At 35.5% G+C, this 24,380-nt stretch overlaps 3 protein-coding genes, 1 long non-coding RNA gene and 1 other non-coding gene across 8 annotated transcripts in view; 3 read left to right on the forward strand and 2 right to left on the reverse strand.

Annotated features, from left to right (window-relative positions):
- The window catches only part of LOC111478365 (cell division control protein 48 homolog B), an 8,783-nt gene extending 5,485 nt beyond the window's left edge, over nt 1–3,298 (forward strand). For both annotated transcript variants that reach the window (XM_023122574.1, XM_023122584.1), the window contains exons 8-14: nt 203–302; nt 475–756; nt 831–1,000; nt 1,905–2,033; nt 2,195–2,282; nt 2,405–2,482; nt 2,666–3,298. In XM_023122574.1, the coding sequence (XP_022978342.1) occupies nt 203–302; nt 475–756; nt 831–1,000; nt 1,905–2,033; nt 2,195–2,282; nt 2,405–2,482; nt 2,666–3,139 (1,321 nt within the window). In that variant the 3' untranslated portion in view covers nt 3,140–3,298. The remainder of the gene's footprint in view (nt 1–202; nt 303–474; nt 757–830; nt 1,001–1,904; nt 2,034–2,194; nt 2,283–2,404; nt 2,483–2,665) is intronic.
- A 6,467-nt stretch (nt 3,299–9,765) lies between these two features.
- LOC111478437 (probable 6-phosphogluconolactonase 1) lies at nt 9,766–13,374 on the forward strand. Of its 2 annotated transcripts, none has more exons than XM_023122709.1 (4): nt 9,766–9,783; nt 10,477–10,666; nt 10,754–10,889; nt 12,589–13,374. In XM_023122709.1, the coding sequence occupies exons 2-4, from the start codon at nt 10,497–10,499 to the stop codon at nt 13,078–13,080; spliced, it is 798 nt and encodes a 265-aa protein (XP_022978477.1). In that variant the 5' UTR covers nt 9,766–9,783; nt 10,477–10,496; the 3' UTR covers nt 13,081–13,374. The 2 variants fall into 2 exon arrangements, with proteins under 2 accessions (XP_022978477.1, XP_022978469.1); XM_023122701.1 differs by lacking the exon at nt 9,766–9,783 and adding an exon at nt 9,935–10,080.
- Nucleotides 13,375–14,475: 1,101 nt separating this feature from the next.
- On the reverse strand, nt 14,476–17,509 carry LOC111478462. The gene is made up of 2 exons (XR_002717472.1): nt 17,280–17,509; nt 14,476–15,147 (listed from the first exon to the last, which is right to left on the reverse strand). It is a non-coding gene; the product is annotated as an uncharacterized LOC111478462 (long non-coding RNA).
- Nucleotides 17,510–17,559: 50 nt separating this feature from the next.
- Nucleotides 17,560–17,631, reverse strand: TRNAD-GUC. The gene has a single exon. It is a non-coding gene; the product is annotated as a tRNA-Asp (tRNA).
- A 1,737-nt stretch (nt 17,632–19,368) lies between these two features.
- Nucleotides 19,369–21,560, forward strand: LOC111478451 (protein CRABS CLAW-like). 2 transcript variants are annotated; one of them, XM_023122730.1, is made up of 7 exons: nt 19,369–19,501; nt 19,878–20,009; nt 20,103–20,211; nt 20,975–21,023; nt 21,123–21,198; nt 21,260–21,316; nt 21,409–21,560. In XM_023122730.1, exons 1-7 carry the CDS (start codon nt 19,406–19,408, stop codon nt 21,412–21,414), a joined length of 525 nt encoding a protein of 174 aa, XP_022978498.1. In that variant the 5' UTR covers nt 19,369–19,405; the 3' UTR covers nt 21,415–21,560. The 2 variants fall into 2 exon arrangements, with proteins under 2 accessions (XP_022978498.1, XP_022978489.1); XM_023122721.1 differs by having other exon boundaries at nt 21,260–21,328; nt 21,409–21,551.
- The last annotated feature ends 2,820 nt before the right edge of the window (nt 21,561–24,380 follow it).

Genomic DNA, 24,380 nt, shown 5'->3' on the forward strand with positions numbered 1-24,380 from the left:
CCCCCCCCCCCCCCAATTCATTCTGTCTCGTTATATCACATAGGTGAAGTATTTTAACAGCACTGTTGGTTTTTTCAATCGATTATTTAGCACAAAAATAATTGTAGCCTTACCGTCTAATCTTTCTCTCTTCTTTTTTCATTTTATATGTCAGTTCTTTTTCTTGCTGTTTAAAATAATTGACATTGCCTTTTTATTAAAGAGTGGATGCCATCGATCCTGCACTTAGAAGATCAGGGCGTTTTGATGCTGAAATAGAAGTAACAGCTCCAACTGAGAATGAACGATATCAAATTCTTAGGGTAAGTTATATCTTGGCTAATGCCCATTTGTAATGTCATTTATTCAGTTAAAACTCTGAGATAACTATTTTGGTCTAGTGTATTTTTTATGCTACTAGTCTTAAATGAAACTATTATGCCTTGATGGAAAATAATTAGTGGTTGTAATGGCTTTTACTAAAACCGTGTTCAGCTATACACAAGGAAGGTTCAATTGGATCCAGAAGTTGATTTACTAGCAATAGCTGCATCTTGTAATGGGTTCGTTGGAGCTGACTTGGAGGCTCTGTGTCGTGAGGCTGCAATGGCTGCATTACAAAGGTGCTCAGGTACAAATGAGAATGATATTCTCAGCCTGACAACAGAAGACTGGAAGCATGCAAGATCTATTGTTGGCCCAAGTATGACTAGAGGCATCACTGTTGAAGTTCCGAATGTGACTTGGGATGATATTGGAGGACTTAAAGATTTAAAAGTATGTATGACATGATTTTTTTCTTGCTTATTTTCATGGCACATTAATCACAACTTCTTATTTATTGTAAACAGAAAAAACTACAGCAGTCGGTTGAATGGCCTATCAAACACGCTGCTTCTTTCTCAAAGTTGGGTATATCACCTGCACGGGGGGTTCTTTTGTACGGGCCTCCAGGTTGCTCAAAAACAACCCTTGCTAAAGCAGCTGCAAATGCTGCTCAAGCGTCCTTTTTTTCTCTTAGGTATTTTCCCCAGATTCTGCAAATAGGCCTCCAGGTTCTCATCGGAAAGCTCTTCATGTGTGTTCTAATAATAGTATGATACCATAGTTGAGAAAAAGGCACAAAAAGTATAGAATTCTAAATGATGAGTGACAGTGACCTTGTAAGTAATGTTGTCTTTGTCTCATTATCGCAATTGCAGAAGCATGAACATGGACAAGACATATAATAAACACAGTACACATGGGGTAGGGATGTTTCAACTGGCTACACGTTGGGTTGGCTTTGTCCATTCTTGGCCAGAATGACTCTACCAGTATCTTTGGTTTGTGAAAATGGAAAACTAAAACCAATGATCTTGAATGGACAAACTTCGACCAAATAGTCGGATAGACCGACTTGAAATTCTTAAATTTGTTAAGGACATGTGACCGCAGAAAAGAACACCAATTTTCAAAAGAATTTCCCATCATAGGCATCGGTGAAGTGCCCAAGTCATTGCCTTGCTAATAGATATATTTTGACTTCAATCCACCAAATAATTTCCTGAAGTATTTTGTTCGAATAGGATGATGTACTTATGTCTCTGTGATTAATTAGACATGGACTCTTGGAGATTTATTAGCCAACTCGTGATTTTATTATTGGATAAACAGGCAAACAGCTCTGGTGTTATGTTAATGCTTCTGAATTCAGATGTGAGAATTAAATATCTGCCACATGTTTCCCTCTTGCAGTTCGAACTGCAAGCAAACCATTAAATTTGTTTCTTTTTTTATTGAACTCCTCACGTAAAGATCTTGTCTTGGATTTTTAACAAGTTCCTTTTTTATTCCCTCTACTTTCTGTGTTTATATGAAATTCCTAGTTGTAGTAGTAGTACTTGATTGTACTGCATGTCTTGAGATCATTTACTGTTGATCAGTGGTGCAGAAATGTACTCTATGTATGTTGGTGAGGGAGAGGCTCTCTTGCGTAACACTTTTAGAAGAGCTCGTCTTTCTGCACCAAGCATTATATTTTTCGATGAGGCCGATGTTGTTGCTGCCAAAAGGTTAGTGGTTGGTATGATTAATTTCCAAGTTTTTGTGGCTAGGCGTAAGTGATTCAAGATAAAGATAAAAGCCGTGATATATTTTTTTAATCCTGTTCCTACTAACCTTAATTCTTGCATTATTTCATGCGATAAATTGTATTGTATTACTCCAATATTAGGGGTGGGAGTTCAAGCGGCAATGTCACCGTAGGAGAGAGGCTTCTATCTACGTTGTTAACTGAGATGGATGGTCTTGAAGAAGCAAAAGTGAGTCTGATATCCATGACCACCCTTTGTATTATTGGCTCTTGAGATTAGAGGGGAAGTGCATCTCTTTTTCCATTTTTCTTTTGGTTTTTCCTTGTTTGAGTTGAATTTCAATTGCTCAGGGAATACTAGTTCTAGCTGCTACAAACCGTCCTCATGCCATCGATGCTGCGCTTATGCGACCAGGACGCTTCGACTTGGTGAGACCTCAATTTTCTCATCTTTTGTTCTTATTTTCATATGTATTTACAAGTATTTCTTCCATGGCATGACGGTGAAGGTTGCTTTGTTTCATCCGAACAGCCCTTCTCTGATTTTACATCTCATGTATATTATCAATCCTGGCTAATCCTATTGACATTCTATATCCAATGAACTCGTAGGTGCTCTATGTACCTCCACCGGATTTCGAAGCTCGATACGAGATACTTCAAGTTCATACTCGTCCAATGAAAATAGGAAGTGACGTCAACCTTAAAAAAATAGCAGAGGATACAGAGCTCTTCACGGGGGCCGAACTCGAAGGCCTGTGTAGGGAAGCTGGAATTGTAGCTTTAAGAGAAGACATAACTGCTAGTGTTGTGTGTGATCGTCATTTCCAGACGGTGAAGGATTCTTTGAAGCCAGCTTTAACCTCGGCGGATATTGACATATACTCGACTTTTATGAAGACCCGTTCTGGTATGCCTTCACAACATTCCAATTTAAGTGTCAATAATAAGATGAACGCTAAAAGAAGTGTGTTTAGCCCCGTCTCTTTGGTTAAACTTGGTTTGATTGGCTGTTTCTTTGTTGTTCTTGCCAAGTTCTTTCTCTCTGAGAAATATAAAGTTGAACAAGAATTGAAGACTACCTAGGATTAAGGATAGGTATACACATTTTGAGTGGTTTTGTTAGGGTGATTACATTTTTGGACAAAAGCTTAGAGAAATGTAAAGATGTGAATCCATTATAGATTCCTTTTATCAAATTAGACCTTAAACTTAAATATATATTGCAATCTCTACCATTTCTTTTAATTTTGGCTCATTTATCTTTGAAGAACATGTGTAAATCTTTGTAAACTTATTAATTTCAATAAAAATAATAATAAAAAAAAAATTCAAGGTCTCTCATAAGAACGTTGCATCTCATTGTTATCTCGGTTTTCAACAACATGACTCATGCATCATGATGTCATCCCATATCTCGGACAGTTTGGCCATCTTGGCTTGTTGAGACACATTCGTTGAGAATGGACCTATGTGTTGATCATCTCATCGGGACATCCCAAGCATCCTTCCATCTGGGTTCTCATCAGGCATTGGACTTCCTATGTCCATACTAAAACTTTTACGACATTCGTTCTAGATAGTGGGTGCGTAATCCAACCTTCGTCAAACGAGCTGGGGGCGCAATATTGACACACCCATGTCGTCTGATACTATCCTTGAAAAATCTATTTTAATGGAAGATGCCTGAGACGCTCGTCCACATTGTGATACACGAATGTGCCATAGGGTAGCTTGCTTAGGTCACATGGCCCAAGAGTGGTGGAGAGCTAACATCATGCCTCCCTTAAGATACATTTTGAGGCATTTTCAAACCAACGAGTGTAGACATAGTTTTGGCGAACGGACATACAGTCTCGTGGAGCGTCCGTCTAGTGTTCGATTGACCCCAAAATTGGTGAGTTTTCATACTTCATAGGACAAACTTGATTTCAGAATCACATGTCCTAATTTCTTTCGAAATCTTGACTTTTGAAATTAAAGCCTAGACACTAACCGCCTATTTGTGACACTTATGTCTATTTGTTGCTCATATCTTGCTTGCGCTTTGTTTCCTCTTCCATGCACACATTGTATCGTGTTGGATAAAGCACTGTTCTCTTTGGTCAGCTCTATTTGGCCACATCATACTAGTCATCACGTGGTTAGATAGGCATCATTTGAGGATCGTCACTTAGTTTGTTTTGATGTGACGGCTACACGATACTCTCCTCGTAATAATAATATGGTTGTAGCATCCTCCAGTTAAATTAAATTACTCATTGTAGTTGATGACTTTGTTAGGCATAATCTGATCAAGCGATTTAGAGGAATCGTGGGCAACCGCGACAACCTGCGTCCTTTGTATCGAGCTTCCTTCTACGACCGACGAGGCAAAACAATGCGTGGTTACAGGATTGCTCATACTTTGCTACATCGAGCTCGAATGGCAGCCGTTTCCTCTTCATTTGCCTCCGTTGGAACACCGTTCGAGCTCGATGTGGCAAGGTCCTCCGTCGAGAGCACGCGGTCGTCTTTTCTCCTGCAGCAACCCCGCGGTTATTCAATACCAATTCCTCTAAAGACTTTTAAGATGAATTGAAATAACAAAATCCACTCCAGTGTATGGATGCATTTTCCATTAGTTTCCTCTTATTTTGAATCTTCTGTCGAAATTCCCGTGGAATATGATTAATTAATGGCTTTGTGTAGTTGGCTGATTAGCGATTTGGTACCTTTGTGTTCGGTTTCCTTTCTATGCTACAGAGTTGAATATCTATGGGCGGTGTGCTTCGGTGATGATAAGTTCTTTTGATTGTTGAACTGCTTATTTAGTTTATTGGTTTTTCATCGAGCTTTTTGTTCCTTTATTTGTCCTTGCAGTTCTTTTGTCATGATAAGTGCTTCGGTCATGATAAGTTCTTTTGTTCCTTTAGACTTATACTCATGTCAATGCTAGTTCAAGAGGCACTGAAAATGATGGAGTTTTTATATTGGTTTATATGGAATTGGAATCTGAGAACTGTATCTGGAAACTGGCAAACGTGAGAGAAGATCGAGACCCTTTAAGGGTAGGACTTCAACTTGTAAGCAGAAAAAATGGAGGTTAAAGTTACCCTATGCAAATCATAAGAATTTATTCCTTTACCTTGAATGCTGAAACTCATCACCTCTAGGTCCAAAAAGAAAGGATGGGTTGTGTTCTTAATTCACGAGGTTAGTGTTAGTTGTACGTGGCATTGTTTCTAACAGGTCTTGGAGCTTTTCCACTTGGACTCTTTCTTCCGTTTGGAAAAGTTGTGTTCAGCTCAAGCATTATCTTCTCCTAGGATGTTTTTCTCCGTTTGGAATTTATATTATTTGCAAGGATTTGATACATGTCCCAGTTCTGCTTGCATAAACTCCTACACTAAGATTTCTTTTCTCAACTGTATTGATATTCAAAGTTGTCTTTTCCCTTGATCTAATTCATTTTCACGGCCTACATTGGTTGGAGAGGAGAACGAAACATTCCTTATAAGGGTGTGGAAACTTCTCCTTAGTAGACGCGTTTAAAAATCGTAAGGCTGACGGCGATACGTAATGGGCCAAAGCGGACAATATCTGCTAGCAGTTACACAGCATTCAAACTTAGACACCGAATGGTTTAGTTGCTGTTGGCTAGTGAAATATTGACCACAGAGTCCTGTGCTTTGTCTCCGTCAGCAGTAAAGGTTTTTTGTGGGTGTTAGCGGTTGATCTCGAATTCCTCTTTCTAAATTTTGTCTCAATTCACTTGTTCTATCTGATTCGATCTCATCTCTTTTGTTTGTTTATAGCTAAGTACCACAAATTATTGAAGTTTTAGCAGTACCTTATATTTCAATATTTGATTATTACAAATAAATGAAGTGTCATCATCATATAATCTATCTATGATATTGTTTTTCACACATCTGTGACATGGATATGTGTATTAAGAATTGAAATCTCTAAATTTTTCCTGTGATAACAGGGTACATTCAAACAAGATAGAGCCAAGATACTTATGTCAATCAAAAGGAGGTGTCCATGTTGCCAATGTTGGGCAGGCCCCCCTAGAGATGGATAGCTCATTATGGATAAGTGGACCACCGAATGGTTACATTATTTGTTAGAAAGAAATTCATGTTGCATCATGTGCTTTGGACATATCTTTTTCACTAATTGACAAAAACCCAATTAGGTCATCCAATCCAATTCCAGCCCCATTCAGCTTGGGAATTGTTGTTATTCTGGTTTCTGCATGAACAGGTCCCTTTCATGTGTACCTACCTACACTTGTTTACATTTTGCACTCTCTTCAGTTAAAAAAAAAAAAAAGGGTTGCCTGACTTCAGAAGAAAACAACTTTGGAAACTTTAGAGCTGTTAAATAATTTCCATTCGGGCTTATACTTGGCATGTTTTGTTATAGTTGCAGTAACCAGATTTTGAGATGGAAATATCTTGCCAAGTATGGAATGCTTTTTTGAGGTAAAAATACTTCCTCAATCTCCACCACCCATTTTTGTTCTCTTCTTACTTCTTGTGATTCTTTATTCGTTTCACTCTCCAACCGATATGAGATCTCACAATTCATTCCTTTTGGGGTGCAACATCCTTACTAGCACACCGTTTGGTGCCTGACACTGATACCATTTCTAACGGCTGAACTCTACTGTTAACAGATATTGTCTATTTTAGCTCGTTACACATTGTCATCAGTCTTATAGTCAGATTTTCACACCTTTTTCTAATACGTAGTTCAAGCTTTCACGTTTTTCTTTCCATGGGCAGTGGGATTAATTGTCTGACAGCTTGCTCGTCTTGATCCACCAAATGACTTTCCTCATCTGCCGCTTTGCTCCTCATGGAACTTGAGACTTATTCAGGAAATTTCTTTGAAGCAAAGGTTGAAATTCTGTGGGCGTTTTTTTTTTTGGGTTTAGCTTTTAATAATGTGTTCCATCCATTTTGTTGTTAAAAAAAGAAAATGGTGGTGTCTGGATTGTCATTATAGTTCAACCAACTATGGAGAATACGATTGGATTAAATTGGGTATTCTTGATTTGACCAATTAGTGGAGAGTAGCATCAAATTAGCCTCTTCCACGTTTGATTATATTCATTATAAACATTTTAAATCATCATCATCATCATCATTAACTTATGGAAACACCTCTAATTTTGAAAAACCAAACATTGGTGACCGCATTACACAAACTTGCACGCATTTGTAAAAAATAAAAATAAAAACATTAGTTTAAAATTGATAATTTCAACCAAGGTGATTTCATTTAGGGTTTTAGATATCTTATATCCTTTGTATTTAATTAAGCATTGCATTGGAGAATGTGAAGCTTAGTAATTAAATTATACATTAAAGGAAAAAATGACAAAAAGTAAAAATAAAGAATAAAAAATAAAAGAAAAAAAAGATTCTCTTCAATAATTGAGTTTATGGAAAGAAGCATATGATTAGTTACTTAACTAATCAATTATGTCCAGAGCTGATGCTTTAAATCAGCCAATGTACAAAATAATTGGAGAGGGATGAATAATAAAGAAACAAAGAATTTGGCACCCAATTTCAAAGGGTTGTTGGGCAGTTTGGAGTTAGTAGGTTTAGTGTCACAATCGCACTCCTGTTGGCAACGGACTTGCGATTATGCGACACTCATCACTTTCTAACGACAAGTGAGCTAAGCCAATTCGTTCTTACGTCGCCTACAGCCAAGCGACGTATGCTCGAGCCTCTGGCCTCGGTTTAAGAGAAGGTTTTAGAAAACGATGGTAGAGATAGATTTTTTTAAAGAGACGATATATAAGCAAGAAACAAAGTAACAACGGCTCACAGTTTATAACCTTAGATACGGAGAAGTTGACAACTAGTCATATTCTCCTACCGTACATTCTGAGGCATTTCGTGTCTAGCAGGCCTAGACATGATTTTTCCGAAACGTCATATTCCCTAAAAATACAAAAGGAAAACACTAGAACATGGAAAGACATAAAGGGTTTGGTTTGTCACGGGCATGCAGTCATGGACAACACGCCTTGGACGAGCATGACCATGACACTTGGCTCCCTTGGTATGGTTGTTTTGATCATCCTAGTTTATAATTTGTGTTTAAGATATTGGGATATGAAGATTTGTGTAATTGAATAGGTCTTAATCATTGTAGTTTTATTAATGAGAAAAGGAAAGCATTACTTACACCCAACGCTCTAATTCAATATTAAGCAGTCAATTCATATCGGTAATGATGGCTGCTTGACAAGGAAATTCAATCCTCTCTCTTTCCCACTATTTCTTGATTTTGACACCAACAGATGCCAATTTCCTCTGTATTTGGTGGTGGAGAAAGGAGATGGGAGAAGCTACAGAAAATGATGTTTAGGAATAACTTCAAATGTTGAAATGCTATGAACTACTTGCCATAATAAACATCTAATTTTAGCACAACTTCCCTTCTAAAAAGGACACAAAATTGAACTCCATTTTTAGCTTATCTTAGCCTCGTGAATGATTCTGCCCACTTTAACACAAATGAGGATTGTTGATGATATATATGATCATACGAATTTGATAGCGCATGTGTTTGATGGTTGGGAAAGGAGTCATGTCCACTAATTAAGGGGTTAATCATGCATATTTAAGAAAGACATCTTCATTAACAATATCATATCATTGTGAAAAGTAATAATTTCTAACATGGTATTGGAGTTAGACTCTTAATTTAGTCCTCTCAATAGAATTCCCAAAGGTTGAACAAAGAATGGATGACCAGTCAAAAGTGACTCAAGTATAGAACAAAATGCATACTTTGTTCGAGGACTTCAAAGGAGTCGAACCTCAATTAAGAGGAAGCAACTCGAGAGAGTCTCTAATAGTGTACTTTATTCGAGGAGAAGATTGTTGAAGATTGTTAGGAAAAGAGTTCCACATCGGCTAATTAAGAAGTTAATCATGAGTTTATAAAGAATACATTTCCATTTGTACGAGGTCTTTTGAAAAAAACCGAAAGCTGAGTTTATAAGAAATACATCTCCATTAGTATGAGATTTTTCGAAAAAACAAAATACAAAGCCATGAAAACTTATGTTCAAAGTAGACAATATCATAACGTTGTATATAGTCGTAATTCCTAACCATCTCTCCATAATGAAAAGAGTACAATATTTGGATATGTTTGCGGGGATGTCTACATGGATTATCCCCTGCTCTTTAACAGAGGAACTTGATATTTTGAACAAAAAGGAAAGTGACCAGCTTGCTAGCTTTGGGGGGACAACCAGAAAGCACTTGCGGAGGAAGGGGAAGGATTTTTCAAAGCAAATGACAAGAGAAAAGCAGCACATACATGGACATGGCAGAAAGAGTTTAAATCCCACTACTTCCTGCCATTGTTGCCCTGTTGTGAGACAGACCCACCCACCATTCGTACATTTGTCAGCATTGAACTTATACACACATGTTTGGCTAATTTTCAATCTAAGAGCTAAGAGTCCCAAAGATAAATAATTTCCAACAAAATTTAGGGTAATCAAGGATATGTTCTTGCAGTTGATCCAGGAGGATAAAGGGATATTTTCCCCATCTGTTACACAGAGAAAGTGGATGAGAGTTTTCTATCTGTAACGGATAAAGAGAAAGAAAAGGGAAAAAAAAAAAGAAACAATAAAGAGTTGGGGTGTTGCGTTGTGTGGGTTTTTGCGTCACCATCATTGGCTGCACGTGGAAGCCTACAAGGTAAATTCCTCTGTCTCAAACTTCTTGCGAGGCTTTTTCCTTTACACTACTCTCTCACATTACCTTGTAATTATATATCAATTTCGGGCCGATGCTCATCTTCCACCTTCGTCACTGTCTGCAACAACCCCCCTTCTTGTCTCTGTAAATTTTTCTATCTCTTTTTCCCTATTTCTGTTTCGCTCTGCTATTTCCTGTAGTTTCATCAATCTCAAGACATCATCCCACCATTTTTTCTTCTAATAATCTGTATTTCTTCTGTAATGAGGTTGTTTGTTTTGGTTTTTTATGATCTGGGTATGGGTCCGTTTTCCAATACATCATTTGCTTCACGGACATCGACCCAAATCGAGGGTTTCTGTTCTTGATCCTTGGGCGATGCCCCCATAAATGAAATTACAATCTAGTTGTCTAAATAACGCTTCGTGCATGTTGGTTCATGTGATAGTGTCATATGGTTTGTGAATGTTTCTTGATCTGTTCGTCTTAAATTTCCATATTTAACACAGTCCATAGCAACCTATAGATTCTTGAACTGCATGCGGGCCAGTTTTTGTAATGCCCTGAATTTTAGTTCATTGACCATTAGCTATTAGTGAGGGAAGTTCTTCATCGATCTTCTCTGCAAATTTCAAACGATGGTGTAAAATTTAGTGTTCAATCAGTCATTTTTCTTCTCTTCCTTCTGTGCAGGAGTTGTAACTTTGTGAATTATGGCTCTATGTGGGGATCATAAAGATAGAGAGCTAAGGATCCATGAAAGTTTGGAAGAGCTAAGTACTGATTTAGCTGACTATATTGCTGAATTATCAGAGGCATCGGTGAAAGAACGTGGGGTGTTTTCTATAGCGTTGTCTGGTGGTTCACTCATTAGCTTAATGGGGTATGGATGGTTTTGTTTCCTTCTCTGATTTCAATGAGGCTTTGTGAATTTGGGTTGTTGCTATAATTTTTGGTGGATGAATAACAGGAAGCTGTGTGAAGCTCCTTACAACAAGACTGTGGACTGGGGCAAGTGGTATATATTTTGGGCTGATGAACGTGTTGTTGCAAAAAGCCATGCCGACAGCAATTATAAGCTTGCAAAGGATAACCTTCTTTCTAAGGTTTGTACTAATACATCTCCATTGCTTTGCCTACGGTGGGCGCCTTCTCTTTTAGACAATGTGTCTTTTTCTTTTTCTGAGTCACAAAGTTGTCACTATGTGTTTCTTCTGAATGCCTGAATCACAAAATGAAGCACATCCTATTCTAATTTGAGGACCATGAATGAGCTTTAGTAATCGAATTGAATCAATTTGATAACTACTCAAAGAGAAGAATTGGGGAAGTCATGCTTTACTCCCTCTCAAAGGAATCAAGAACTTCGGGATCAACCTCAATGAATTATGGCGTAACGGGCTTGGTATAGATTTGTAGTCCGCTCTGGGTCTTTAACCGAAACTAGGACTAGACATGGAAAAGCGATCAACGTCCTCCTCTCCTGAACTGAACCAGAACCAAAACCTTTATAGAATGAAGGAATCTGAATCAAAGTGAAAAATAGTACAACTTCGAAACCTTTGAATCTATTCCCTGACCTTCCTTCTTACCCGAATGATGATTTTCTTACTCTCATCTACATAAGTAATTTGTTTGCCCGGAGAAAGAAGATTTGAGTATTAAACTTCTATCTTCAATACCTTTTTGTTCAAATAGCTCATTACTACTTGGATATGGCCTTCTGGAACTTGCAAATGCATTTGTTAATCTGAAAGCTTAGAGGAGCTAAAACTACAGAGCAATTCCTTAGCTTCTTTCCCATGGCTATGTTTGCTAAATTCTGAGTCTCTTGATGGATTTTAACAGAGGAAATTAGTTTCTTTTAATCCTTTGGGCTATTAGTTTCCACTTTAAAGACCAAACAAGGAACTGAGTTGTTCTTATTAGATGTTCTATCTGTCATATACATTAAGTGATAGATCTGTTCTGTATTGTTCTGGGATCATCGCTTTTTCCTTGAAAATATAAAATACTTTCATTCAACTCAACTCAACATAGAGTAGCTTCCTATCTCAACTTCTTTGTTGTTGTCTTTTGGTTACCTTTGGGCCCTACCTAGGGACAAATTGGTCAAATTGTCGATTTATTTTGTTTTTTTTATTTCAACAACCCGGATTCCAACCTCCAACCTTTGGTCGATAATATAATGTTTTAACTAGTTGAGCTGGTGAAAGACATGGTTACAATTTCATATGTATCATTATGACAGGATTTCTTGGTCTTTCAGCTCAAAATTGCACTTTTGTTAAGCTACCACTCTGAGTTCTTGAGGTTTTCAATGCTAACTTTCAACTACCTTATATATGTGACCTCTAATTGTGTCCCAAATATATACATCATCTAGCTTAAACATATGTAGGAAATGGCCAAAAGGTTAGATATTCGAGTATTTACTCCCTCGTCGAACTAAAAATAGGGAGGAACTGACATTGGAAATTCATCTTTGTACCATGTCCTACCATGTTCTATTAACACTAGTCTGAAAGCGTAAACATTATCATAAGTATTTCGAAAGCGTAAACAATTTCACCAACTCTAATCTAATAAAGATGAAGAATCCAAGAGAAGGCATTTTGTTGTTCTTGTTTCATATACTTGGGAACATTTGTTAGTTTTAATGTAGAACTATGTGATCTTGCCATATGGCAGCCTTCCAACCAAGACTGTACCAGTCAGCACGGATAGCTCTGTGTGTGATGTCAACCATTATCATATCTATCTTCTATTTAGCAATATTAATGATCTGTTCTGTTTGATCACTAGGTGCCAATTGTTCCGAGCCATGTACACTCTATCAATGATTTGGTGTCAGCTGAGGAAGCTGCCGATGAGTACAAGTTTGTCATTCGACAGTCGGTAAAATCCCGCATAGTAAGTGTGTCTGATGTGAGTGACAGCCCCAAGTTTGACCTCATACTACTTGGAATGGGTGCTGATGGCCATGTTGCCTCATTATTTCCCGATCACTCAGTGCTCGAAGAGAAAGATGAATGGGTTGCCTTCATTACCAATTCTCCAAAACCTCCTCCAGAGAGAATCACCTTCACGTTCCCTGTGATCAACTCTGCATCAAACGTGGCCATTGTCGTGACAGGTGAAAACAAAGCAGAGACAGTACATTTGGCCATTGATGATGTAGGAGACGACTCCCCGCTCCTACCTGCAAGGTTGATACAGCCAAGGAAAGGAAAGTTGACATGGTTTTTGGATAAATATGCAGCTTCGAAACTTGACAATTACCAATTTTCGGAGTAGGCTTAAGTGATTCGTATGACGGTGTATCTCTGTGTGTGTATGTAGTTGATGGATTCAGCAGTTGTGGATGCTGTCTCTTCATTTCATTTCACCCCTTCGTTTTTGTTTTGGGTTGCATTCTCCATTTTGAGTTCTCTTCATTTCTTTGAAGCAGAGAGAGCTAAATAAGGTGTGGTGTTAGTGAAAAAAGCAGATGGTTTTGTAGGAAAGTTGCTGCTATGTATTTGTAGCATCACTGCAAATTTGTAAAAAGCAGCCTTCACAGATTTATTAAATGTTTCTCTTTTCTTTCTCTCCGCTCGTCAATACAAATCTTATTTAGTTCCTGTGCTCAGAAAATTAGGCATTTGGATTCCATTTTCTAAGCTACACAGGGATGACATTATTGGAATACTGATTTCAAAAGTTCTAAAGTCCACTCCAATCTACTTCTACTTCTCTCTTGTCCAATGTGCAAATTTTTTGAAGTCTTAAGTAGTGGATAAGCTTAGGTGACGCATTGGCCCATTGTGATAAGACCTCTCGTAGTTATTTAATGCTGTGGCTGGTTTCTTGGATCATACAGATGGAAGGCAATGGTTGCTTGACTTTTTTCTTTTTTCTTTTTTCTTTTTTTTTTTTTTTTTCCTTCCATATTGGGACCCTAGGAAGACCCCACCTTCAATGGAATAATGGAATAGATCATTGAGAGATTTGGAAGTTAGTGTTTGGAAAGTTGAGAAATGGAGCATTAGATTGTCACCATTAGTACTTGATTCATAACTAACTTCTTGTAGTCGAAGGATAGTAGGAGTTATCAAACTTGTCAATAATGACCACTAACTTCTTTTTAAACCTTCAATAGAAAAATAATTGGGGTATAGGAACTGAGTGAATACATTTTGACCTCCAAATACCATTGGAGTATTATCAGAGCAATTGCCTTGTCCTAATTTTCAACAAATTCTTACCAGCACAAAAGCAAAAACAAAAACAAAAACAAGTTGAAGTTTTGAAACATATAAGAGTTGGACCCTAAATTGTAACAATGTTAGTTAAGAAGTATGTATATTTTGTTATGGTAAAGTATCCGTCTGACATGAATATATCTATACACATGCCCCACGCCAAACAACATGTTTAAGTACTTTCTTTTCCTAATTTCAGACACAGCTCAATATTTAATCCAAAAATAGTGATAAAATAGAAATTTTTTTATAGATAGGATCCTTATATAGACAACCCTACTCTATTTTCTGAGTTTAATTCTCTCTCCTAACAAGTTTGTGAGCCCACTTTGAAGAAAAGACTTGAGGCATCGTTGAATGTTTGATACCCTCATAAAGTACAGGTCCTTCCAAATAAGTTGATATCAAAAAACAAAAAAAAAAAAAAAGGGCTTCATAAAATGGGGAAGAGAAGAATATTTGGTTATGATTTTATTCTGCTACAAGGAATTCTGTTCATTTTACCATAAGCACATTGAGTTGGTCTCTTGCATTGAAAAAGAATCCTCTGCACTAGATTTGGTGCACGCCACTCTCTTCTTGCTAGTCTATATCTCTGCATACAGCTATTTATTGTCAACTCAGACTGATCAGGTCTGAACATGCTTCACATAGTGATAATAAATACAAATCCGGATACAAGTTCACACAATTCTATTAAGCTGAGTTGATAGAAATGGAGAAAGGGTATTGATTAGCAACTGGGTCTCTAAAGGTACATGTATCTACGTACCAATACCTCCTCTCCTCTGCATGGTTGGTTGACATGCTTGATTTACCTTACCAAATTTTGAACCATACAATTGGCAAGTAGAGCGCCTCAATGGTCCCAAACAATTTCTCTGATAATCAATATGTGAATGCTATCTGAAACATCAGAATCTGAATTGGATGAGAAAATAAAAAATATGCCATATGGCGGTGTCCTACAGCGGAAATAATGAGCATCCTCCAATGTTCTTCAGGACACTTGTATTTGTTGCGTCCAAGATGCATTGACATATTCCCTCAGACTAAAGTTGATGACAGCCAACAGGTTCCTTTTTCCAACTAAACTAAATGGAAAGAATTGTTGAAAAAACTGAAATGTTTGAAGTAGAGAAACGTCAAATCAGTTCATGCTATGAAATATCCCCAAAACAAACAAGAAGTCTTTTAGATTCTAGTTAACACAAAACGAAGATCATCTTAACCATTTGAATGACTCAAGACATAGTTCCAAAAATAACATCCATTTCCGTATCTCAGGCCTGTTTAATGTTTAGCACATAGGAACTAAATTGCATTTGAGATTTTCATGTGTGCATTTCCCTCACGATACCAAGGGCACAAATGGAAACTTATTCCTTTCTAGTTCCCTTTGTTCCTTTCTTTTTAACAAGAGACATCGGTTCTAACTAATATGGTCGGAGTTATAAAAGAAGAGAAAAGTTAAGTCCCCAATGAAAGTAGCAAATAAAAAACTGCACCAAGAATAATAATTACAAAATAGTTAACCAAAAATAAGCTACAAAATTTGGCAAGGCCCGCAGTTCCACCTTTTTCCTTTTCTTTATTATCTTATCGAGGGGATGTGGCCGAATTTCCCGAGCAAATCCTTTCCTCTATTCATCAAGAGAGTTCTGCCGTGTTTTCTAACCCTTTGCCCACAGATAAATGTATGATATTAACCTTAGTAGCATTGTCAAACCCAGTTCATACAAATCTTTCTAAAAAGGGTGTTCAAACAGTAGAGACTAAAAAGGCAAGTGATATTGAATCCCTACACTTTGACAACAAAGAATATACCATATTGGATGAAGCAACATTTCGAGGCCACCTTTGGATTACTTGTCCTGTGTTAATTCCTCTGAGGAATAGGTCCATCTCGCCTCAATAACTCAAACCCTAATGCTTATTGGTATTTTTTTTCCTGATTTCTTTTTAAGTGGATATTTGAATACCAAATATGGCTTTTAATAATCGATCTTCCAATACAAACGATGACTTTATGCCATTTGTGGCATTAACGTAGCTACCAAAGACATTAAGTCTCATCCCCAAAAATCTCATTGTTGATTTGAATCGTTGAATGCTTAATTTCTCATATAGATAATTCTTAATGCAATGGATCATGTGAGTTTCAATACATTTGACATGAACCACAATGAACCAGCTTGGTGGTCGAAGAGAGTTAAAGTCACGGGTTGAGACTTTAAATGTTGTCTACCTAAGAAATCAAGTATTTGTATAGTTTTTCAACACCAAATGTCTGTACACTACCGCAGTAGTCCCTTGATATTGCTGCAGTGCACATAAGTTGACTCCAACATTCATGATTATCCAATCAAAATTGCATTTGACATGACAAAGACTAACTTCACTTCACACCCCACTTCAAAACTATAGGCTCACACCTTCAGTATGTCAAGATTAGCTCAGAAACTCATCACTACCTCAGCAATATATCAAATAGAGAAGTGAATGGAATAAAATGGTTGACTTCTGTTTGTTAGTGAAAAGAGTGAATGATTGATAAGAAAATTATGGTATGAAGAGCAAGAATGCTCTATATATATACAAACAATACAAAAAGATATTTAGAAAATCTACCTAAAAATCTTGCAGAAAATAGGATAACAAAACAGTAAACAAATCAAATCAAAAACTTAACAATAAAGAGATTTAATCGGTACTAACTGACAACAATCTAAACAAATGAGTGATTTTAACAACTCCACACCTCCAATTCACCCCAAACACAGATTAAATAATTCCTCAGATTAGTTAACTCCCAAACACAGATTAAATAATTCCTCAGATTAGTTAACTCCCGAAGCTAAACAACTCAAGATTAAATAACTTTACTTCTTGCTCCAAACGTCCCCTAAATGGATTAAGGCCATCCCTTCCCGATCCTAACTTGAATCTCAATTATTGCATGCTTTTGAGTAACTTTCCGTAGTCATATCCTGCCACATCGGGAAAACAAAATTCTTTTTCACTAGGACCAAGCGACCGTGTCAGAAAGTAAACAACAGAGTTCCAAACAGAACCGATTCACGGTACCAATATGCATCACATGCTTTATACTTGAAGAGATAACAATCCATTAAAAGCAAGCAACAAGAAGATCTCTCATAGAGAAGAGCAACACTAGAACATTATCAACACAAACATAAAATCAATAATTGAAAACAAAATCGAAAGATGCAGGGTAAAGGAAAATCAAACTCTAAGCGATTCCACTGCTTCTAATGCCTCCACAGCGCTCCCCTGCTCTATCTTCGACTGAAAATGAAATGATTGCAATCAGTGGAGAATCAGGTTCAAATAGGGTTTGGTCCATTCGAGTCTTTAGCAAAGACAGAGAAATGTATCGAACAAGAAGGGTGAAAACAAAAATTACGAGTCCAATTCTGGATTCATATTTTTCCCTCCATTTGTTAATTATGGCGCGGGGTTTTCTTTTTCCTTTTTTTTTTGGAAAGAAAGAAAAAATCAAAAATATTATCGCCGTTGCCGGGGATCGAACCCGGGTCACCCGCGTGACAGGCGGGAATACTTACCACTATACTACAACGACCAGATGTTCATTGATCGAATAATAAATAATATACTTGTATTAACTTTCATAAATATTTCAAATATGTTTTCAAAAGCTTCTTTATTAATACCATAAACTTTTTAAAAACACATTTAAACAATTTTAAAAAATTCAAAAATACATCACCATATATTGACAGTAAGAATTGTTTTAAACATTTTTTCATAAACAATAAAAGGGGTTAATGCTACTTTGAGTATTTTTTAAACATGGTTTTAATAAGGATATTTTCAAATTCTTAAAAAAAAAAAATGATATTAATAAAACTTTTTAAATTCACATTATTTTTAAAATACTATTAAAAATTTAAATATATTTTTAAAATAAAATATTAAAGATTTCCATCTATTGTAATTATATATATATTTTTTAATTTTTTAGTTTAAGATATTATTTAAAAAAATTTAATTTTATAAGTATTTTTATTACTTCATTTTATATATAATTATAGAAGGACTAAAAAATCTGAAGACTACTAACATTATATGGAAAATGTGATACTTTTGACTGATTTGACATCAAAGTTGTAGCAGTTTGACTTACAAGAATGTGGGCAGGCATAGAACATGCTTATTGAACACAAACTTATTATATTTTTTTTTTTTTAAAAAAGGGTAAATATCGACAAACTTGTTCGTTTAAAATTTCAAATACGCGATTACATCCCAATTTCTTTCCATCATCATTCTTAGAAATCAGATGGGAAGATTTGAACCTTGAATCTCGAGAAATATAATACATGTTAACTACAATCAAATTATACTAATTTCATTTCTGGTCATAGTTGTTTAGATTTTTTTTTTTTTAAAAATAATTGATTATAGAAATTTTAGCATTAGGGTTTCAAGTCTTCGTTCCCTTTATTACTTCGCACGATTAATATCTCCTTCGGTCATTAACACACCCGAACATCTATCCATCTCTTTGTCCTTCATTTTCACTTTCTATCTTCGTTGCCATCACTTCAATCTTTAATTGTTCATCTCATCGTCCCGACCCCCTCGTCTCCTTCGACCTTCAACCATCCATCTCGATGTCACCTTCCCCATCCTTTTCTCGTCCCAATCCTCTCTAGTAGTCTGTCGTCCGTCATCATAGTAGTCCATATCTTTAGTCACCACTAGCAACCAGGTATACAAGGGTTGGGTTGAAATGAGTTATTCCCTCTAATAGGTTAATCAAGTTGGAACGTTGATTCAAAGAACACTCATAATTCAACCTAACACAGCTAGTTACATCCTAATCTTTGATTCACGCTCCAAAACACCCAAAATTCGAAAGTCCGAAAAGGGTACAAAGTTGAGGTGACAATAGATTTAATGGGGTATTGTGTAAAAACGTTACAAAACAAAAGCATGCAGAATGAAGTGGTTTGTAGTGGAAGAAGTTTGAAGGAATCTGGTGGGCAAAGGCAAAGGACGAAGAACAAAGAGCCAAAGGCAAACCCTAGCTAAGGACATTGGCAAGTACAATTATACAAGCATAGAAAGGTGAAGATTTGAAGTGGAAGAATGGCATTATTACCATGTTTGGCAACCAGGAATGGACGTATCATTTCATGGCAATGCCTTGTTTAAAAAACAACCTGCGTGCTTTTAGCCCTTTTCTTTTTCAAGGTTCCATTTTTAGCATTGCACCCACAAAAGCAGCCCTTCCTCAACAGACCCACTTCTCATCTCTTCATTATGCTAAAACCCTTGCCTTAGCTCAAACAAACCTTCCTTCCCCACAATTCTCCTTCTCTCAAACATTAATGGGCAGCTCCGAAGACAAATCTTCCATGGATTTGGTTCAACCAAATGACCATCTTTGTTATGTCAAATGCAACTTTTGCAACACTCTTCTTGCGGTAACCTTCTCTCGTCTTTACTCAATTTTACGATCCACTTTCAGTATACGTGTTCATGGCTTTCCTTTTGACGATCGTGTATTTTTTTTATATACCCATGATTTTTTTCTTTAATTAGCTAATATAGGATTCTATCAATCCTCCCCGAGCTTCTATGACTGAAGATCCGTAGTAAAATCCTATTGGATTACCAATGTGTTCTAGAGAAAAAGAGTTGTCTGGATAGTGCTAGACGGATATAGATAACTCAATTGTAGTTTGCTCCATAAGAGGATTATTGGAGTCCTTGTTTGCTAATTACACTAGAATTAATATCACTTACAGCTAAATTTGAGTTTGATGGCTAAATTTGGTTGGATTTTGTTGGGTTTGGAAGGTTGGGATTCCATGCAGACGTTTGTTGGAGACAGTGACAGTGAAATGCGGTAATTGTAGTAATCTGTCGTTTTTGAGCACAATACCACCTTTACAAGGCCAATGCATTGATCATCATCCTCTCACTTTTCAGGTGACCTCCACAAGTAGTTACAGTGATATTGATATTGAGTTATAAGAATTTTTCAATGATCAAACTAATTGATATTCATCTTGTTACAATCAGCCTCAGGTTGGCTTCTCTAATGATACTCGAAAGGGTGCATCGATATCGTCTACTTCGTCGTCATCTTCAATGCCAAATGAACCTCCCTCTCCAAGTTTTGTTGTCAAACGTATGTTTTACTGTTCTATTACTAATTCAAGTTGTTTTTAATATAATCGATCCAAGATTAAATTTATTTTTCTCAGATGAAAATACACAATCAAATGATTATCAAACAAAATTCAGTTTTTTCGTTTTTTATTTTTAAATATTAGAGTTATTTTTTTTACAATTTCTTCACGTGGATATTCATGAATCTTAAAGGAAAATATTTGAAATCCTTGTTAAATTCCAAAAACAAAAATAAGACTTTAAATAGACCAGATGAATAAAAAATAAATATTTCAATTTTGTACTTTGTCTCGAAAATATCCATAAACTTTCAAAATTTTCAATAATAACTTAAACTTTCAACAAAAAAAAAAAAAAAAAAAAAAAACTAAAACTTTAAACATTTAAAAAAAAANCTTCAAAAACAAATATTCATGAACGAACTTTAAAACGTTTATAGATAATCTAAGAGATGTCGATAAACGATTTTTATTAATATATTAATCGTAAGAATATTTAAAAAATTTTATAATAAAGATAAAGGTGGTTAATGTTATTTTTATTATTTGGAAAACATATTACACTCTTTAAATTTAAATATATTTTTGAACTCTTTAAAAGGTCCAAAACTAATGGTATAGACATTTTTTTAGATTTTTTTTTTTTTTTTTAAAGTTTAAGGATATTATTGAAAAGTTTATACCCGTATTTTTTTGGAACAAAAAAGTATTTAAAAAATCGAATCGAAAGGGTTCTTATTTATTTATTTATTTATTTTACAGCTCCAGAGAAGAAACACAGACTCCCATCAGCTTACAATTGTTTCATGAAGTAAGAAGAGTTAATTGATTAAGCAGAAAAGGAATAAAAAAAAAAAAAAAAAAAAAAAAAATTGTTAGTAGTCTTGTTGACAATATATTGTTGTGTTAGGGAGGAGATCCAACGCATCAAAGCTGCCAACCCAGAAATCCCACATCGAGAAGCATTCAGTGCCGCAGCAAAAAACGTAATTTTTTAATTATTTATTTTCTTAATTCCTTCTAAATAAATTAACGTTGTCACAACAGTGGGCAAGGTACATTCCAAATTCCGCAGCTGGGTCGGTTTCTGGGACTCCCAACGACGTTAGAAAAAGGGTATTATTGTATTTTTACATAAACAAAGCAACTATTTTTGTAGTTCATATTTAAGGTTCTTAGGGTTTTCAAACTTGCAGGAATGATACGGTTTAGAGCACTGGAAGAATCGGACATATCAAATGGCTGTCTGGTCTAGGGTTTGATGATGTTAAGATTCGCCTTGTCTGTGTCTCCATGTCTTTATTTATTTATTTTTCTCGCATTTCATGTTTTTCTTTATGCTACGTTTTATTTTCTGTTGGCTGTGGATTAAAAGCTATATTATTTTCTAATATAATCCGTGCTAATGTTGGATGATGAAAATCCCACATCGACTAATTTAGGGAATGATCATGGGTTTATAAGTGAGGAATACTAATATCATCCTATTGTGGAGAGTCGTGTTCATCTAACATGGTATCAGAGTCATGCCCTAAACTTAGCTGTGCCAATAGATTGGCAAATCCTCGCTTTGTTCGAGGGGAGGTGTTGGATGATGAAAGTACTACTTATTTCTTGCTCTCAGGCCCGCCTCTCAACAATTTGATTTGAAGCAGGCTACTTTCCTATCTTTCTAAATCCCAGACCCTACCAGAATAGAGTAAGTCAGGGCTTTTTGATTAGTGAAAGGTCTTTAGTGACCCAAGGTTCTTTTATGTTGGGACTTAGGCTTTTCTCTCTTACGCGCTTTAGGCCAATGGTAATTCAATGGTTACTTAGTCATCAACAGCTAACAAACGAATGGATGGGATCGAATTGGAAAATGAAAAGATTTGTACAAGTTATACCTTTCGTCACCACTTTGTGGAAAATCGTTAGGTATGAATATGTTACATACCTGTGACTCGATTGATAAAATAGTATCTCTCTCCAAAAAAACATGTTTTTTTTTACTGCCGCACAAAGAAAAAAGCCATCTAACAGCTAATATTTTCGTTTTTCGTTTGTTAGATTGATTTATTAAGTTTTATATCTTTTGTCAAAACCCAAACTTTTGAATCGGACAAAAACAATTCCTCAATCCACCAACTGAACTCGGGCTCGAACCTGCCGCTTTCACCTTGACAGGGCGATGCTCTAACCAATTAAACTACAGTCCCGAGAAAATAAAGTGTACAATGTTGATTTCTTTCTATGTAGATTTTTTTTTACAGTCCATCCCCATTAACCGCTCGGGCATTGACCTAGGAAGAATCAATTCGAAGTTTATTGATAATTAAGAATGTTTGATTAATCCACCACACCTAAATGGTAGTGAAAGTTATCTTATTTATAATTAAATAAATTACAATGATATGAAAAGAGTAATAAATGAAAAGTTACATGGTAATAAGGCAAATATTAAATATTTACTTTATAATAAAATATCAAATATAATATATATGGTAAACTATAATTTATTACTAAATATCTTTAACAATAATTCATTATCCACTTCCTTTCGTAGATCCTCGCTGCCTCTTTAAAAGAGAGATGTCCTGAACCACTAGACGACGGGGGCATACTTGCCCGACTATGTATCCATAAGAAAAATCTTTTTACCGTAAATTTCTTTAACTCTAAAATGCAAATTGCAATGTTAATTTTCATTATCTAATAAAATTCTCAATCTATGGTTAAAAAATATAATAATAAAATTTAAGAGGAAACAATATTAAAACTTTTTTTGGGTTGAAATTTATGAATTTTAGTAAAATTATCCCATAATTAATTTTTGCATACGTCAATTTTTTTTTTTTTTTGTAAAATTTTATATAATTAGAATTATCGAGTTTATAAAGATTCTTACACCATTTTCTATTAAAATTAGTGAAAATCAAACTGATATTAAAAATTAAACACTTATTTATTTTTTAATCCTCGATTTGTCTAATAATTAGTTTATTTTTATTTTTTTTATTTCAATAAAATAAATAAAAGCGCTTTCAGGCTCCGACCATTATCACGCATGATTGTACCGTTGGGCTTTACATGAAGCCCAATAGTGTGTGAACAGCTGGATATTAAAAAATATATATATATAGAGAAATACCAAAATAAATGGTAAAACAAACAACTCACCAAGTGTTTGGAGTGCCAAAAAGTGTTAAACAACAACAAAAATGATATCGACTGAAAAGACAGATATGAAATAAATTTGAGCTATCACCAAACACCTAATTACTTCATATTTATGTCATTTCAATGTTGCAATAGTCGTAGAAAATAGAGGGGGAAGTGTGACGATCTTATAATTAGGAACTAATATATAGTTTTGAATGTAAATAAGGGTTTTAAGATAAAGTTAGGGAATGAAGAAGGGTTGGACCCTCCACCCACTAAACGCATATAATATATAGAAAGAGAGAGGGGGGGGCATCATTGGTATGTAGCATTATTATTTCTTTCTAAAGGCTATCATCAATTGGATAGAATTTATCTCCAAACTTAATTATGTAACCTTTGAAATCTCCCTCCACGTCTCTCAAATTCCATTTGTCAACCAGACAATTCTTCGGTTTGCTTCATAAAACGACACCGTTTCTCTCCCTCCAAACTTATCAATTTCTTTCTTCACCCAATAATTCATGATCACGAGTGTGTTGGAACTTGAATTTTAATAAATTTTTAACTTTTAATCTTGTTTCTAATCTAATATTTTAAATTTTAATGCTAACTTTTAATTTTGAGGAGTAATAAAGTTTATATAAGGACCCATTAAACAAATTTTTATTATATTGTTAGAATATAGACAATTTTGCCTAACTAATTAAGATGTATGTCCCTCAAAGTTTTTCTTTTGGGGTTCATCTCGACGACGTTTGTGTTAAAATTCATCCAAACTTGAACCTTTAAAGTTTTAGAGGGTTAAAGACCTAAAGTTCGTCACCTTTTAGAGTTCTTCTCCACGTTTGGAGAGAAGTTTGTCTAAACTTTGACTCGAAAAAGCGTGGGAGGGCTAGAAATCACAAGCTCTTTCCCTCCAAAGATCTTTTCGATTGACCAAAAAGTCATAGATTCAAATTTTCCACGAACTAGTGCATGTACATATCGATGAAATTAGTTTTTTTTTTTTTTTTTTTTTAAATTT

This window comes from Cucurbita maxima, unplaced genomic scaffold (genome assembly GCF_002738345.1).
Source record: "Cucurbita maxima cultivar Rimu unplaced genomic scaffold, Cmax_1.0 Cma_Scf00001, whole genome shotgun sequence".
Taxonomy (NCBI): domain Eukaryota; kingdom Viridiplantae; phylum Streptophyta; class Magnoliopsida; order Cucurbitales; family Cucurbitaceae; genus Cucurbita; species Cucurbita maxima.